The 15308-nt window shown below is 51.3% G+C and overlaps 3 protein-coding genes across 3 annotated transcripts; all 3 read right to left on the bottom strand.

Annotated features, from left to right (window-relative positions):
- Window positions 1–3989: 3989 nt before the first annotated feature.
- Window positions 3990–6009, bottom strand: POX_g08604 (uncharacterized protein; the record flags this gene model as incomplete). Its single annotated transcript, XM_050117375.1, has 5 exons — window positions 3990–4560; window positions 4637–4805; window positions 4866–5033; window positions 5104–5673; window positions 5796–6009. The coding sequence occupies 5 exons, from the start codon at window positions 6007–6009 to the stop codon at window positions 3990–3992; spliced, it is 1692 nt and encodes a 563-aa protein (XP_049965519.1).
- Window positions 6010–6939: 930 nt separating this feature from the next.
- Window positions 6940–10695, bottom strand: POX_g08603 (Phosphatidylserine decarboxylase proenzyme 3; the record flags this gene model as incomplete). The annotated part of the gene is made up of 7 exons (XM_050117374.1): window positions 6940–7113; window positions 7190–7941; window positions 8002–9522; window positions 9579–10026; window positions 10103–10318; window positions 10406–10450; window positions 10546–10695. 7 exons carry the CDS (start codon window positions 10693–10695, stop codon window positions 6940–6942), a joined length of 3306 nt encoding a protein of 1101 aa, XP_049965518.1.
- A 2344-nt stretch (window positions 10696–13039) lies between these two features.
- Window positions 13040–14089, bottom strand: POX_g08602 (uncharacterized protein; the record flags this gene model as incomplete). The annotated part of the gene is made up of 2 exons (XM_050117373.1): window positions 13040–13622; window positions 13677–14089. The coding sequence occupies 2 exons, from the start codon at window positions 14087–14089 to the stop codon at window positions 13040–13042; spliced, it is 996 nt and encodes a 331-aa protein (XP_049965517.1).
- Between the last annotated feature and the right edge of the window lie 1219 nt (window positions 14090–15308).

The following is a 15308-nucleotide window of genomic DNA, read 5'->3' as shown; positions in this document are numbered from 1 at the left end:
ACAGGTCACCAGTCACAAAATCCTAGTGATAGTTTGAATCACCCGGTGTCTGCAAAGTTAAATAGAGGTAAATCAAATAGATAAAGAATCTTGAGAGGCGGCGCAAGCCGAATGGGTGGTGCCAAATATGGAATTGCAGGCTAATGATGGTAGCTGGTCAAGGGTGAGCCCCTTGCAAAGTTGAAGGGATCATAAGTCCAGCCAAAATTGCCTGTGCACTATTAATTGCAGTCCGTCACATGTATCATTTACGCTGCCAGGCCCTAGAGACCATTCCGCCTTGATGAATACATCAATCGGAAAAAAGGGTCTGTCCAAGTCAACGGGAAAGCCAGGATCATTCTGCATAGTATGCGTTGGTAGCTGATGTTTGACAGATTTTTCTTGACTATGAGAAAAGAAAATAATATCTCCTGAGTTCTTTTTGAGTGATCTTGCCATCCGCTCATAGAAGCAATCTATCCACTGCTCCAGCTCAGGAGCTGGGCAGTGGTATCTAACATTAAGTCATTCTACCCTGCGAGAATTCAGTAGTCATGCCTTGTCCAAAGAAGTAGACAAGCTTGTGCTTCTTCAATAACCTTTTGGCACACTGCAGCATTCGATTGCCGAGGACATCGTGAATGACAAACTGTCCAATCAAGGACAGATCCTCTCGCATTTTCTTTTGTCGCGGACGCATGTATCCCCAGCCGCCCGTTCACCGCGCTGCAGGACCCACCGGCGAAGAATATACTGATCAGATGGTAAATAGCGGAATTGGTTGAGGGGAAAGAAGAAAAAAGAAAACCAGAACAGATTGGGCCTAGCAACATGTTGTCGATGGCTTTCTTTGTTGAAGAAAGAGACTGGTCGCACAGGTGGATATTATCTGACCCCTGGAGAGACGTTGGGCTCAATGTGTTCAAAGTACCCCCGTTTACTGGAGATACTGACGACTGCGTTCAGATCACAGCCCCAACATGAGTACTCGACTGTGGAAGCACCGTATATCGCAGGGTCGCTTTTTAACCGAGACAATTTCTATCTAGCGCCTGATAACCTCAAACATGTAGAACATATCTAAATGCGTGCAAAGTGCCCTTTTTTCTTTTCTTTTTCATTCCTCTTTCCCCGCTTCGTGGTGCCCATCAAGCCTGGCGCGTCATTGTGTCACCCACAAAGCTCTGCGATGACCCTCGAGGGTCGTAGTAAAGGTGCAACCAACCCGTACTAGGTAAACGGTCAGCCCCTCTGTGTAGCATCACTAGACGTCAAGATGGGCTCGATGAAGAAGCTCCTCGATCACCTTTCGTGAATATGGGCTGAATCTAGCCGATCTTGCGGGGGAAGCAACACCGTGCTTGATCGAGGGATATTTCTCTTTTTTTGTCTTCTCGCTTCTTTTTCATTTAAAAACTATGCCATGAGCTTAATATTCTGTCTATTTTTGTTTTTTTTGTTTTTTAAAAAAAAAGAAATTGTTCTATGTCGGAGGACCTAGTAGTACCGGTCTTGTTGGAGAATCACAATAAAGGAATCCCCATAAAATCAAGGCACTCACCAGATACCCCGACAGTATTTATGTAGTAATTTCGTGAGATCATGCAATATACACATAAGAGGCCAGAGCCTGTGTCTGTGGACTTGACATACCTAAACGTCCAGGTACCCAAGCCGTACTGAGTCATTTATCTTGGAACTGCCCGGACACCAAACCCCATAAAAAGATTAGCACCAGTTCGAACCAAACTCCGTATGTACTCGCGCAGCACTTACCTACGTAGTACCCAGACCAAAATAAAAATGGCAACTCTTCAACTTCCACTTGTCAGATAATCACCATCCTTCTCACGCCGGACCTAGAAAGCACGGGGAGCATGGGCCTAGATTGACATATTCCAATGACATGGATCTAAACTCGATGATTCCCAACCTTCTTGGCAAACCGGCAAGCGCCTAGACCAGATTCTAGCTAGCGCGTAATAAAGTCTCGCTGTTCTCGCTCAGGAGATACGACTGTTTTACGGCACTGTGTCACCTTGTCCCCCCTGCTTCGAATGTTGTACAGCAGCCTCTTCTCTCCCACGCCTACCGAACCACAAATGGGTGGTAATTGTGGTCAGATGCAGGGACCAACGCCTAATCTGTTGCCTACGGGATTACCTGGGTTGGTCGGGTGGCACCTATCTGCGCCGAGCCGATCTGAGAGAATCGATCCGTCATATATTCAGTTGTCGTAGGCATGGAATTGAGTCTATTGAAGCTGGGGTTGAAGGAGAATAGCCTGCCTTCCACAACAACAACAAAAAAAATGAATGATTCGGGCAATATATTTCTGATTCAAACAGCAGAGCAAACAGGAAATCACCTTGTGTACTTGAATTTTTGTTTTTTTTCCCTTCTGAGGATGCTTCATGCAACTTGATGATGAGATTCATATATACATCAGATAGGTATACCCATCAAATATCTAATATCCGAATCATCGGCCGAGTACGAAAGTTTTTTCACGGGACAAGAACCATGGATACACTCCGCAACACATCCGAGGATCTACGAGCGGGAACCCGGAATTCGAGAAGCGATCTGATGGAGGTCCATCACAACTGACGATTGCAGAATCGGATAGCCTTGAGTCAGTGGGTCATAATGTCCATTTCACGTGGAGCGATCTAGTCACTTCACAAAAAAAAAAAAACTCGCCAAGTGGGAAGAACACCGCACCTAAGAAAATCCCTTGCACCTCCATATCAGCTTCTCCCAATGCGGTATATGCTCTAACACACCATCTCTCCCCTCTAACATGTACACGTAGAGATCAGACCCGACGTCGTCGGTGGGAAACACAATGCCCCCATCCATTTCCAATTCTAATTCTAATTTCAATTCGGAGCCGGGACAGGACGATTTTCTCACCCGACCAGGATTCCTGGACCCGCATATCAGTCAGGCTCCAGCTTATGCAGAAAAAGCCGTGTGAGAGACCTGACCTTCCGTCCCCCTCCCCCCTCTTTCTTCGATTTGATAAATGGGGTTGAGAAAATCTTCTGATCTGACCGGGGTATTCCTGACTGTGGGTGTCTTGCACACCTTTTGCCATATTGGGAATGATTGATGAAGTGGGAAGGCTAGCCGGAAGTAAACTGGAGGTTAGCTGGAGACTTGGTGCCTTGTACCTGCCTCGTTCAAGCTCTAGACCGGGTCATGGAATTTTTTTTTCAAAATAATTCTGGGCTGTCCTTCCCCAGGGGCGAGATTGAGGACAGGGATGGTTCGAAGAATGTACGATGGTGATTTGCATATGGATTCATCATGTCAAGATCTGGGTTCATTAGGGTGAAGGTGGTTTGTCTGAGGGCAGCCCGGTATCTAGCCATATTAATTGATATCTACTTCTTTTAAGGTAGGTGCCTAGCTGGAGGAAACAACTTTCCAGGTGCAAGGCTAAAAATGAGCCCGACTGATCATTGAATACGCATAACGTAACTCAAGGGCTGAGACGAACATAATTCAGCGGGCCTCAACTATGCTCGGTCTCACATTGTGAATTTATATACACGTACCCAAATTTGCCATCCAAAAGAATTTTCGTAAAAGAAACGGACAAAAGATTCGCGGCCTGATGAGAGGCAAGACTCGAGGTGGTATATTGAAAAGCAATCACGCCGATAACTCCGTGCTTATCCCCCCCCCCCCCCAAAACAAAATAGGAAAAAAGGAGAGAAAAAAAAGACGGCAACAAGACGCTTGCAATGAATGCATCCTGCCTCAGCTCTCCGGGAGCTCGTTCCTGCACGATGATTCATCAAAAGTCAATCTCAACGAAAGAGACGTACGAATTGCAGAGGTAAGCGAACGCGAGTGTACCATGCGTCGCCTGGGGCTTTTTTTAGAGGACGAGGCAAGCCCACTGGTATCATCAAAAGAAATCCAAGGCAAGCAAAGTTTGTGCAGTGAATAAAGGGAAAAGAAAGTTGGTAGAAAAGGCGTGCGGAGAAGAGAGATTACTAGCGCCGTTCTAATCGACTAAGAGCGCCAAGTATTAGGCCTAGACTCTCGCGTCCTCCCGTCCATGGTGCACTCGTCCGGATTTCTTCACTGTCTTCGCCCTCGATCGCAAGCCGTTGCTGCGTATTGTGGGCGTCTCGTTCCTCAAGACGCCGCGCGCATATGCGTAATACTCGGGAGGATACAGCATCCGCTGTGGAGCGATATAGTTCAATGTCATGGATCCCAGCCGCCAAGTGATCAAGTGTCGGCGCAAGACCGGTCGTGATCCTGGAAAGACGGGCTGAAACGGCAGATGGTGTCACCGGTGGTTGTGTTGAAGAAGATGCACTCTTCTGTGACTCGGTTTGTGAGGAATTGGAGGATTCGGGGGCTGAGGGTGGATAAAGGGTGGAGCAAAGAGCTTGCTGGGTTGAGTCGAGAAGGGAGATGTTGATGTCAGGACCGGGGTTGAGTTGACGTTTGGACCCGGCCGGTTTCTTGGGTGATTTTGCAGGGGAGTTGAGATCGATACGCGGGAGTGCTGGCTGCTTGAGAAGGGCGTTGAGAGCATGCCTCTCTCGTTGAAGCCTAGAGAACGTCCGTTAGCCCGACACTCTTCGACGTTGGGTTATGGACGTTTTGCTTTCTTGATGAGCTGCCATACTTTTGTATTTGCTCTTCTAGCTCCTTGATCTTCTCGATATTTTGCACGTTCCTCGGATTAGGCTTCTTCACAACCACCTTCGCAGGGCCCACTTCCTCACGGCTGAACCAGTTGGATAGATCCGAATTAGATGAGAATTCCTTCAAAATCTCCTCTTGAATGGCGCGAGCTAGACATCCGCCGTTAGAGCCACCTCACAGAAGACACAGAGGCCGAATTCAAGACTCACCGGCTAAGCGGGCGCTGACATCCTCTGAGCGCGATCCGGATGGTTTACTTAATAACGCGCGCGTTGCACACCAAATGAGCAGCTGCCGCATCCGCCTGGGCTCTGGAAGACCTTCATCCGCAATATGCTTGTAGAAGTCCGCCGTGCTGACTTCTCGATGAGGCAAAGCTAGAAATTGCCCCGTTAGCTCTCAATTCTCGAGAGGATGGCACTTGGCCCGGTACGGACCCAGACTCACCATTTGAGGTTCCCGAATCTATCAAATCACTGGCTCTTCGTCCCCGCATTTGTAAGCTACTTCGACGTCCGCCTTTTGATTTCGCGCCTCGGAACTCCTTATTCCTTTGGATGACGGGCGTATCTGCCGTTGGCAAGGCGACCTTGATTCCGGCGGGTGGTTGTTCGGGAGAATGATACCCATTTGTATCTTTCGGTTTCGTCTTTGCCGGTCTTCCCCTCTTCTTCTTTGTCTCAGACGTGGGCTCCTGCCCGCGTTCGCGATTTCGATGTGAATGCGTCGTGGCTTCAGAATGCGATTCTGACCCCACATCTGATGATCTCAGGGATGCTCTTGTCGGCCGCTTTGATGGCCGATCGTTCGGCGGTTGGTCTTTTGCTGATGCTCCGTTCCCTTCTGCGCCGTCCCCCGGTCGTTTCTTAGGTGGTCGTCCTCTTCGCGGCGAGGGCTTTGGAGTGGAATCCTCCACTTCTAAACGCGCAATCTGCGCAGCTGGCACTCCCGTCGTTGGCTTTGCTTTCTTCGATGGGAGAATTGAGAATTGAAATCCGTCCGCATCCTCATCGTAATCTGCAATCACACCCAAACATTCCCCCGTCCGTTAGCACCGAGCCCCCGCTAAAACAAGCTCCGTTGCCGGAGTTCTCACCGCAAACGGAGTGGGCAAAAAAAAGAGAAGAAGCGCGACTCACCCGCCTTGCGTTTCGCCTCGCTCTTGGAAGGCTTCTCGAGTCCCTGCTTATTCGCGCTCAATCGCGTACCTCTTTGCTCCATTCCACTCCTGCCTGATCCAGCAGACGCACCCCCGGAGCGCGAATGCGCTTGTGTCGCCGCCATTCCGAGTGTGATCGCCGGGTCGCGGCGCTTTGGTTCAATTGTCGAGGTTGTCACGACCGCGATGGTCATGACAGAAATGAAGCGAGGCGAGCTTTCTTTGATGTGCACGTATTACCGGCGCAAAGGGGCGCCTTTGGCGACAGATAGACCCCCAGTTTGAATATTGCGTCGCTTTCTGAGGGGGGAAGTTGGGCTGCGAAACCGTAAAGAGATCGCCCGAGAGGTTCCGTCGCTGGGCAGCCAGTTTTCGCGTCGTCTTTGCGACCAACCCCCGATTCACCGCCAAATGAGCTCCCCTCCGATCGGAAAACGTGAAGTGATGCTATATACGCCTGTCGGAAGAGCCGCCGTGTTGTCGAGAGTGAAACGGCTTGTAGAGACGAGGATCACGCCCGCAATGCGAAAGAAGCTGCGGGCGGCAAGGATGCGCTGAAAGGTGGGTTGGTTGGAGGGATTCGGGCACGCGGTTGTTTTGGTTGGGGCGCGCGGGACGCTAGTCCCCTTTGGGAAGCCCCTCTCAAGTAGCAAGCAGCTCTGCTACCGCATCATCGATGGGATGATTGAAGATTATTGTTTTTCCCGGTCTTTTTTCCCCCCTCACGCTCTTGAAGCGAACAAAATCTCAGTGCAAGTTTAGTGTCAAGCAAGTTCATTTATATTTAGAGGGTACGCTCAAATCCGATTGCTTCCCAAAATCATGCTCTATTGATACAAGACTATCAAGTCAGTTGGACCTTTCTTCATGCGTACAACTCGCATCCCGTGGGCAGATCTCGATTGCCAATAAAATCAAATGAATTCGCGGCAGACAGACAAACGCCATTGCTGCAAGTCTAAGCTCTTGGAGCCAATATGTCCAATGGAAAGAAAGAAAGAAAGGAAAACCAGAAAACAAAGAATAATAATAATCAAGAAGGAAACTGGGGCTAGGTCGAAATCTGGTATCCTAGACTCGTCTTGCGCTAAGAATTTGATGGAGAGAGGGCACGTGCACCATCATTACTGTGCAGAGGCTGCCAAGGTGTCGAGATCGGCTGGAGGCGCCAGACTGCCTTCGATCCGGCGCTGAGCGGCCTGAAGATCGTCTTGTGTGATATCCTCGGCCCTCTTCGGCATGTCTGGTTCGTGCTGAGGAAGACTGGGGCTGTGCGCAACCGACATGCCCACACGGATCTAAATCATGCGTTAGCTTCACTGGCAAGAGATAGTGGTTGACAGTCGTCAACCGGGTGGATGTTCAACTACGTACCAGGGTCTCCAGAGCACCCTTGGAATTATCCACCAAGTCGGAATCAAAATTGATCTTCCCTTCCTCAAATAAGAGAAGGATGGTGCTGCCACCGAATTTGAAGTATCCCAGCTCCTCTGCGCGGGACACCTTCTCACCCGCATTGCGAGTAATGACCGTGCTGCCGACCATCATTGCACCGACACAGACGACCATCACGCGACCATGGGCGACGGAGTCGATCGGCACGAGGACTCGAACATTTTCACCGTACACGTCCAGAGCCGACCGAATGGCCATCGGATTCACCGTGTAGTATTCGCCTTCAATGGTCTTGGGCTCCCCCATCACACCATCCACCGGAATATGGAACCGGTGGTAGTCCTGGGGAGCCAGCCGGAAAACACCTAGTGCGCCGTTCTGGTAGCGGGCAGCATCCTCCGGGTAGGCATTGCCCAGCAGTCGCTCGACCGAGAATTCACGTCCCTTTACCCAGATGCCGGTGGCCTCGCTCATACGGTCAAAGACCACCGAGCGACAGTCAGCAGGTGATACAACGATCCTTGGCTCGTCGGGTGCCGAGCAGGGACGTGCACCAGGCTTCAGCGCACGGTAGAAGAATTCGTTAAAAGTACGGAATTGGTCCAGGGGCAAGAGAACCTCGGACATGTCAAGCTGGTGGAAATTGATAAAGTCCTGAATCTGGCTGGCAGACGCAGGGTCATCGTACTTGCGGCCTTGCTTGATACTGAGCGACTTCAGAACACGGCGAACTGCGAAAGGTTAATCAATCGCTCATTGGGAATGCTACAATGGTCGGGGACAGAACGTACTTCTCTTCTTTTCCATGTCCTTGCTCTTCAGGCCTTTGTACAGCAATCGAATTCCAAGGCGAACATAGACACTCATACTTTCCTCATTGATCTGACCAGTGATGCGATCTTGAACAAGAATGTTGGCCGAGTTTGCACCCAATTTATACCCACCGTAGGACAGCTTGGTGATGACCTTGGAATACCACTTCCGCTGCGCTTGGCTGGACGTCACAAATCCGCCCATGACGAGGTTGTCGACCTGACGCCAGTCGCGGCTGGCACACGTTGCGATATGTGTGATGATGTCGGCGTCCGATCGTTTCGAAAGACGGGGCTGATGGCAGAGGGGACACTCGCGAATTTCCACGACATGCTCCTCGCCACGCTCGTCCGCCAAGTCATCCGGTCGGTCGCCATCGCTTGAGCTTGATTTTTCATCACTGATGATAGTTGGAACCGCTGTTTCCCGGAAATTAGCAACGATCGCATGGGATGCATGATCCGACTCATGGTTCTCATAAAAGGCGGGGTCCTCACTTTCTTGGCTTGCGGTAGGCGACATTCTCGCCCCAGGCCTCCCTGGTGGGGATACTGTCGACGCAGCAGCGGGTGCGTCCTTTTTCTGGAGATCGCGGAGGGTGTCTTCCAAGCATATCACACATTGGTCGAAGCTTAGATCAACGGCTTCAGGCTCACCCACGTTACTGAAGCGCCTGAAGAAGCCGTCAATGGTGGACTCCTTCAACGTCGATCCGAGCGTATCAAGCATGGTTGTCATTTCCACCTTGTCAATCCGACCACTCTCGTCTGCGTCATACTGTTTCAGCATTAACCTCCAGAACTGTTGGCGAAGGGCACTGTATGGTAGGTATTTGGCCTTCACAAACAGCTCTGGCGAGTGCTTGTCTTCCCACCGCTCCCGATTTTTGAGGATCAGGGGAATCTTGTACTCTCGTAACCCCTCGTCATCCACCTCGGGAAGCGAGTCGGTGCTTTCCATCGCCGCGGGACCTTTCGCACCGGGCACCGGAACCTGTAGGGTGGAATTGCTCGTGTCAACATCAAGCACGTTCTCCGACGAGGTCGGCGCAGACGATGCACGATTGGCCAATTCAAGGATTGATTGGGAGGAAACTGAGTTTGCGGAATTTTGCGTCCTGAGAGCGGGTCTGGCTAGCTTGGACAGATTGGGCGAGGACGGCGAGGGACTGACCGCCAGGCGAGAACTCGAGCCGGTCGGACTGGGAGTCTCTAGTTCCACAAAGTAATACAGACCAGAATCCGGATCCGCTTCGGGGGCTGACAGGATCAATTTTTGGAGTGGGAAACTGGCAGAGGCAACAAAATCGTTGCCCGAGAATTTGTCGCGATCCATGACGGTGAAACTGATGGTGTACGCCTGCTCGTGCTTCATCACTTGGAAAACCATCTTTTCATGATATACCGGGTTCAGATTGTGTCGGATGACGGGCGTGCGGAGTGTTTTCCGGCCCAGCGAAGTGACAACGAAGGGATCCATGTCAAAAGAGGTGCGAGTTACTGTAGTTGGTAAGAATCCCGACGTGTAGATGATTTGGGAGATCACTGCATCTTACCGTTTCGCTCCGGAGGTAGGTCCCTCACGCGCACGATCTCCATGAACACAATACCCTGGACGCCAGTGCCCGAGCCCGAGAATTGGTATGCGCGGGCAGCCAGGGACTTCTTTCTCAGTCGGGCCAATCGAAGACGGCGACGCCGCTTCTCCACGACCTCGGGCTTGGAGGGGTCGTCGGTCTCATCCGAGGTCTCCTGGTCGATGTCATCAAGGTCGTGGTGCTGTTGAAGTTCATCGGGCGATGAATCGTCCTCCTCACCGACGCGCACCAGGCTCCTGAACTTCTGATATGTGTCGGCGGGTGACGGGGGTGGGGTAGCCGAATCTAACAAGGAGAACTGCAGCAGGATCTCGCCGGAGACGTTGCTATCTTTCTTCTCCCTCTTCTTCTTCTTGTGGTCGGGCCGATTGGACACCCGTTTCGATTTCAACGTATACCAGGTGGGCTGGATGGGAGGGTCAGCACGCCGGGGTGGTTTCGCGGATGGGCTTTCCAGGCTCCGTGGTAGGCTGCTCTCTCACCTCTTGCACAATCTGTCCATCGGCGAAAATGTCCTCCAACGCAATATCAATTTCTCCCATGTAATCCTTGCCAAAGCGATCGTGATCCCAGCAGATAAACTCCAACAACGGGACGCCCGCGATGGGCATTTCGAAACTGACGTTCCATTCTGGATTCAACGTCTTGGATATCGTTGGGGTCGATTGCCGCGAGTCGCCTAACGTCACCACCAGATACTATGGGATACAATGATCAGCGCTTGCCCACTCTGCAAGGAGGGATGAGGGCGGGGGGACGGGAGGTTCGGTCGCGTCATCGCTTACCGGGTCACTTGTGCCACCACGATCCTTTGCGGCGAGGTTTCGTCCCTAGATCCAGTCCGGTCGTTGATCAGCCCAACTCATGGAACGCGGGGTAAGCCCAATGGTTGCGGGAGAGGACGGGGGGGGGTTGGCCGACGCACTTTGATCACCGTCACCTTTAACGACAATGGTGGCTTCGGAATCTCCACCAAGCGTGTTGGACTGGCACTGCGGCTCTGTCCTGGAGTTGTGTTTGTGCTTCTGACGCTTAGATGCGAGCTGAGCCGCTGGGGAATGGGCAGTCGGACCATGACGGGATGTGTTGCTGGGGGATGCGAGTGGGTTTCGGGGAGCCGAGGACGACAGAGGGGGTCCGGGGGGAGGGGAAAGAGGAACAACCACGGCAGTAGCAGTAGCACAACAATTTCACCGGCGGGTGGGAGGAATGAGAGATGATTGTCGGATGTTGAAGGAGACAATTGGTGGACACGGGGGGAGGAGGAGGACGAGGAGAGTGGTGGTGTGGATTAATGCGTGTTCTCGAAACAAAACAGGAGCGGCTCAATGACAGTCTTCCCCTTCCAGGATAGTGCCAGTTGGCAGTTGGCCCGTTGTCCGGCGGTGGCTTGAAACGCAGAGGGTCCCAGATGAAGTCGTGGATCTGTGATCTGCTCTGTTGCTCGGGTCGATCCCACACGAGAGAAAAGCCAAGCCGGCGGAGGGTGCCACTCGACCCAAAGGAGGTCCTAGTCGAACGGACAGAGCCACTCCCAACCCAGCTGGGGCAATTGACCACTCAGCCTCTCCGTGCTAATGGACACCAAGAGCCCCTAAGACGAGGAGGCGTCTATCAAGGGGACCAAGTCCTGGGGGGCAGAATTCAGGGGGGGAAAGCTGTGATCCTGGTCTTTGATGGTCACCCCCACCAAAATGGTAAAAAAAAAAATATATATATATATATCAAATAAAGGAGATTCCTGGGCGGTCGTGACGCGGAGCAAGTACAGTGGGCGAAAACACAGACAGAACAGTAGCTATGTCACAACCAAGCCGCGGGGGACGAGTGGTCGATAGAAGAGAGTCGAAACCGGAGAGGCAAGAGTCAAGAAGAATATGGACAGACCAGACACACTGGCAGTTGGATCCCGAGCAGTCCGGAGTCCGCACTGTACCGTGAAAAAGGGTGGCCCACTTGCGTTCTACAGCCGGGGCTGTGTGTAGTTATTTCTGTACTCGGTGTCGCTGGCCAAAGGTTCACACGACGATGCTGGAGCAGGTTCTGCCCTCCTTTCGGGTGTTTTGCTATTTCCCTCGCGGATCGTGGGCCACCGACCGACGCAGAAGAGAACGATTAGATAAATAGCTCTATGAATGGGCAAAAAGGGGCACCGGGCAATCACAAAAGCAGGAAGAGCGTGTACGGGGTTGGATCGTAATCGCGACCTCACCACGTCAGGCTACCTCGGCCATCCCCACTTCTGATCAGCGGCAGCCAACAGATGCAGTTCGTTTCCTAGACATTTGGCTAGGCAAAATCATCCTACGATGTCGAGAAGGAGGGGGGGCAGAAATCGAGAAATTCAGAAACCCATTCCACCATTGCCAACTGTCCACTCGGGGGAAGGCGTTGGGAAGTGGAAACGGAAAAGCGGATAGTCGGTACAGAAAGCGAATCGTCGGAAATATGGATGCCTTGAGGCGGGCCTGGACAGCCCGTCGGACAGCAGGCAATCAACACACAGTCCACATGCAATGGACAAGTTCAGCATCAATGGACAAGAAAATCGACAGCTCTCCACTTCTTGGCCAGGTTTTCACGGCCACCATCTTCGTCATTCGCATTCGCATTTGCATTTCATAATTCTTTTTTTGGGGGTTTTTTTTTTTTTTTTTTTTTTTTGCCGTGGGCGGTGTTCAGTGGCACATCTTCGACCTCCCCTGTTCCTGTCCAATCCACCAGGTGTCGGTTCCTCGATTCATCCGCAAGGTCTTGGGACCACTTCCTCGTGGCATCACATCGAAACTGGTGCACGCCTGCGAGTATCGCCAATGACCCACAGCCAGTATGGAAAAAAATCGATCGGTCCCGTGTTCTTCCGGACGCCAAGTTCTTAGCATTGACCATATGCCAGCGATGAGAAGTGATTTTGTCTTCGCGAACAATGGACTCCGTCAGAAGCGAAGAAAGTGATATGCGTTTCCGCATCAATCAGCGGGTCTCTTGTCTTGAAGAGCCAGACGTGACTTTGTGAGTTGGAAGAATGGAGAATGACCCACGCATCAACTGGCAGAGGGACCCACCGTCAAGTCTCGACTACGAACACCAAAATTGAAACGGAGAACGACCTTGTAGCTGTCCTCTAAAGTGATAATAGTTTCTATTTTGAGTATTTTCCACCGAGGCCTGGTATCTTCTCATTGAAAGAGTTTAAGATTCAAAGGTTTTCGGCGGGTTCCCCATTTTGCCAAAGCATACTTGGTTTCCTTCCAATCGCTCGCTAGACTGATCCAAGTATCGACATGTGCGTAGCACGTACTAAGAACCGGATACTCACCTTCGCCCACAAATGAAATTCTACCTAGGTACCGCCCTGTTGACCTTGCAACGCAGTAGATCACAGCAAGCGCAATCCAGCTGCCAGACTCAGAGAAGCCCTAGCCTAACCATTCACCCGCGCAGAAAGCATCAAGATATGCAAGCGAATCCTCCGGCTCCATCCGCACACGTTGCACCGCACCCCTGGCGTCAAAATGAAAGCCGTACCGGGAGAACAACCCAGCCATTCTCGCAATACGGATAAAATGCATGTCAGTCTCGAGGGAATCACGAGCTTCCTCTCGAAGTATTTGCCAAAAGAGACCTTCGAGTTCGCGGTGGTGAGCGTAGTAGTGCCATCCTCCTGAGTCCATTCGGCCCAAAAGATTCTCAAGCCCGTACAGTGCAAAGCCAAATGGCAGTATTCCTGCTTCAGTCCAGTCCACAATCCCAGTGATATTTCCAGTCGCGGGGTTCACAAGGAGATTCATCTCGTTGAGGTCCCCGTGACTGAGAACAAAAGGGATAGACTCGTTTGAGAAGAGAGACGGAAGATCATTACGAACCTTTTCCAGGTTTGATGCGAAGCGAGACGGTAGATCTCGCGCGAGAAGCTCAAAAGACGATTGAAATTCTGCAAGCAAGATAGCAGTTCTATCTGAGCTTGGTCGTTGAGCGTGATTCCATGCCTGTGCAAAAAATCTACACGAAATTATCAGCTTTCTTCAAATAGAGCCAAAAAAAGAGAGACATTACCTTGCCAAGTCTTTGATAGTAGCACGTTGTCGAGACATGTCATCTGGTGAGATACGTGCCATTATATATGCAGTCCCAGGAAGATTCTCCATCTCGTAGACATAGAGCGGCCGCGATTCCCCGATAGTCCCGAGATACTCGCAGGCAAACACAAACTCGGAATGAATCACCCTAGCAAGTCTGATATTGTGTATGTCGATCGGTGAGTCCTCATCTCGAAACTGGAAGAGCCTGGACTTCTCAGGCCCCGCCGTCACGGTATAGCTACATACTCCCTGCATTTGCAGGGCAGTGGAAACACCACCCGCGCGAGAAACAGCAAAGTCATCACATTGCTGCCTTGTCACGGTAGTGTTGGTGGAGAAGAAATTCCTGATTGCGCTGTCTAGACTGTACACAACATAAGTCGTCATTATGGATGTTGGTTGAAGGGCGTCTGAGCAGAGTACCTAGTCAACCAGCAGGCAATAAATAAGGTGAAGTCCTGTCTCCAGGCTCACCGCCATTAGATCATACAAGTACTATGGATTGCTGTTCCCTGGGTATTCATATCCGCGTGTGGTGTACATCTAAAATATAAACAGACTCCCCGTCGCGTACACATACAATCCCCTTGGAAACCAGGTGCTCAGAATCGACACCCAGATAGAAGGTAAACAGCAGCCCTGGGCCCCCTACGGAGACGATTCATGGAAGGTCCAAATTTCGTCACTAATCAACCTGAGCCACCGCTCAAGTTGAATACATCCACTAACGACTTGCACGCCCATGCAACCCCGTTGATCATCCCGTCCGTTGGGAACAGTGATCAATAAAAGATCCGAGGAAAACCCGTCCGCTTGTACTCTCCGCGCCAACACGTGAGAATTACCAGAAGAGAAATATGCACCAGGGACTCATGACTTTTAATATTGCATTTATCTATCAAGAATCGTGAGTCCTGTCGTATCATGTATCACGCGTCTTTCCATCACTTGATCCCTCAGCATCACCCCGTGGGGACCGGAAGTGAGTGGGGCAGAAGACGTACAAGGGCGTCATTCCTCCAAATATCAGGCCCCGCACGCCGAAAAAGAGACTCAATCTGTGACTAATGACAACGAGGCTTTGAACATGTACATATGTACCTTGCTATCTGACCAGAATCTAACACACGCTGCCTTCCACGTATTCGACCAAAACGTAGTCAATGCAGCGACCGTGCAGGGGGATCCGCCTCGATAATGCATGATTGCAACGCCGCAGGTCGCCTAAATGAAGCGCGTGTGGCAGGTTGCGTTGGGGGGCCATCCACTTGCATCACGAATTGGACACTAAGTTTACTGGGCCTGTAAAGGGGCATCCATGTGTACAAACACCAAGCCGTACTACATGTATACTGTCCTAGAGCAACTACCGTTGGGATGCCTTGAGCCAGAGCCTCCCCGGTGAAAGGTCTTTGCAGCATCGTGGCGCTCGATATGCACAGGGCGACGAATCATTTCGGATCACAAGAATATGTCATTGTAAAATATCGCCACCGAATGTCTGCATTGCTCTCTTTTTCGATGAGAGAATTTCAAACTGAAGGTTTGAACGGTCGTCTAATTACTGCAGCTCGACATCACTCTTGAGCACCGATGGGCATCAGCA

Source organism: Penicillium oxalicum, chromosome VII (assembly GCF_001723175.1).
Source record: "Penicillium oxalicum strain HP7-1 chromosome VII, whole genome shotgun sequence".
NCBI classification, from domain to species: domain Eukaryota; kingdom Fungi; phylum Ascomycota; class Eurotiomycetes; order Eurotiales; family Aspergillaceae; genus Penicillium; species Penicillium oxalicum.
The sequence above is the reverse complement of the archived record's forward strand: the minus strand, read 5'-3'. Positions and strand labels throughout refer to the sequence as shown.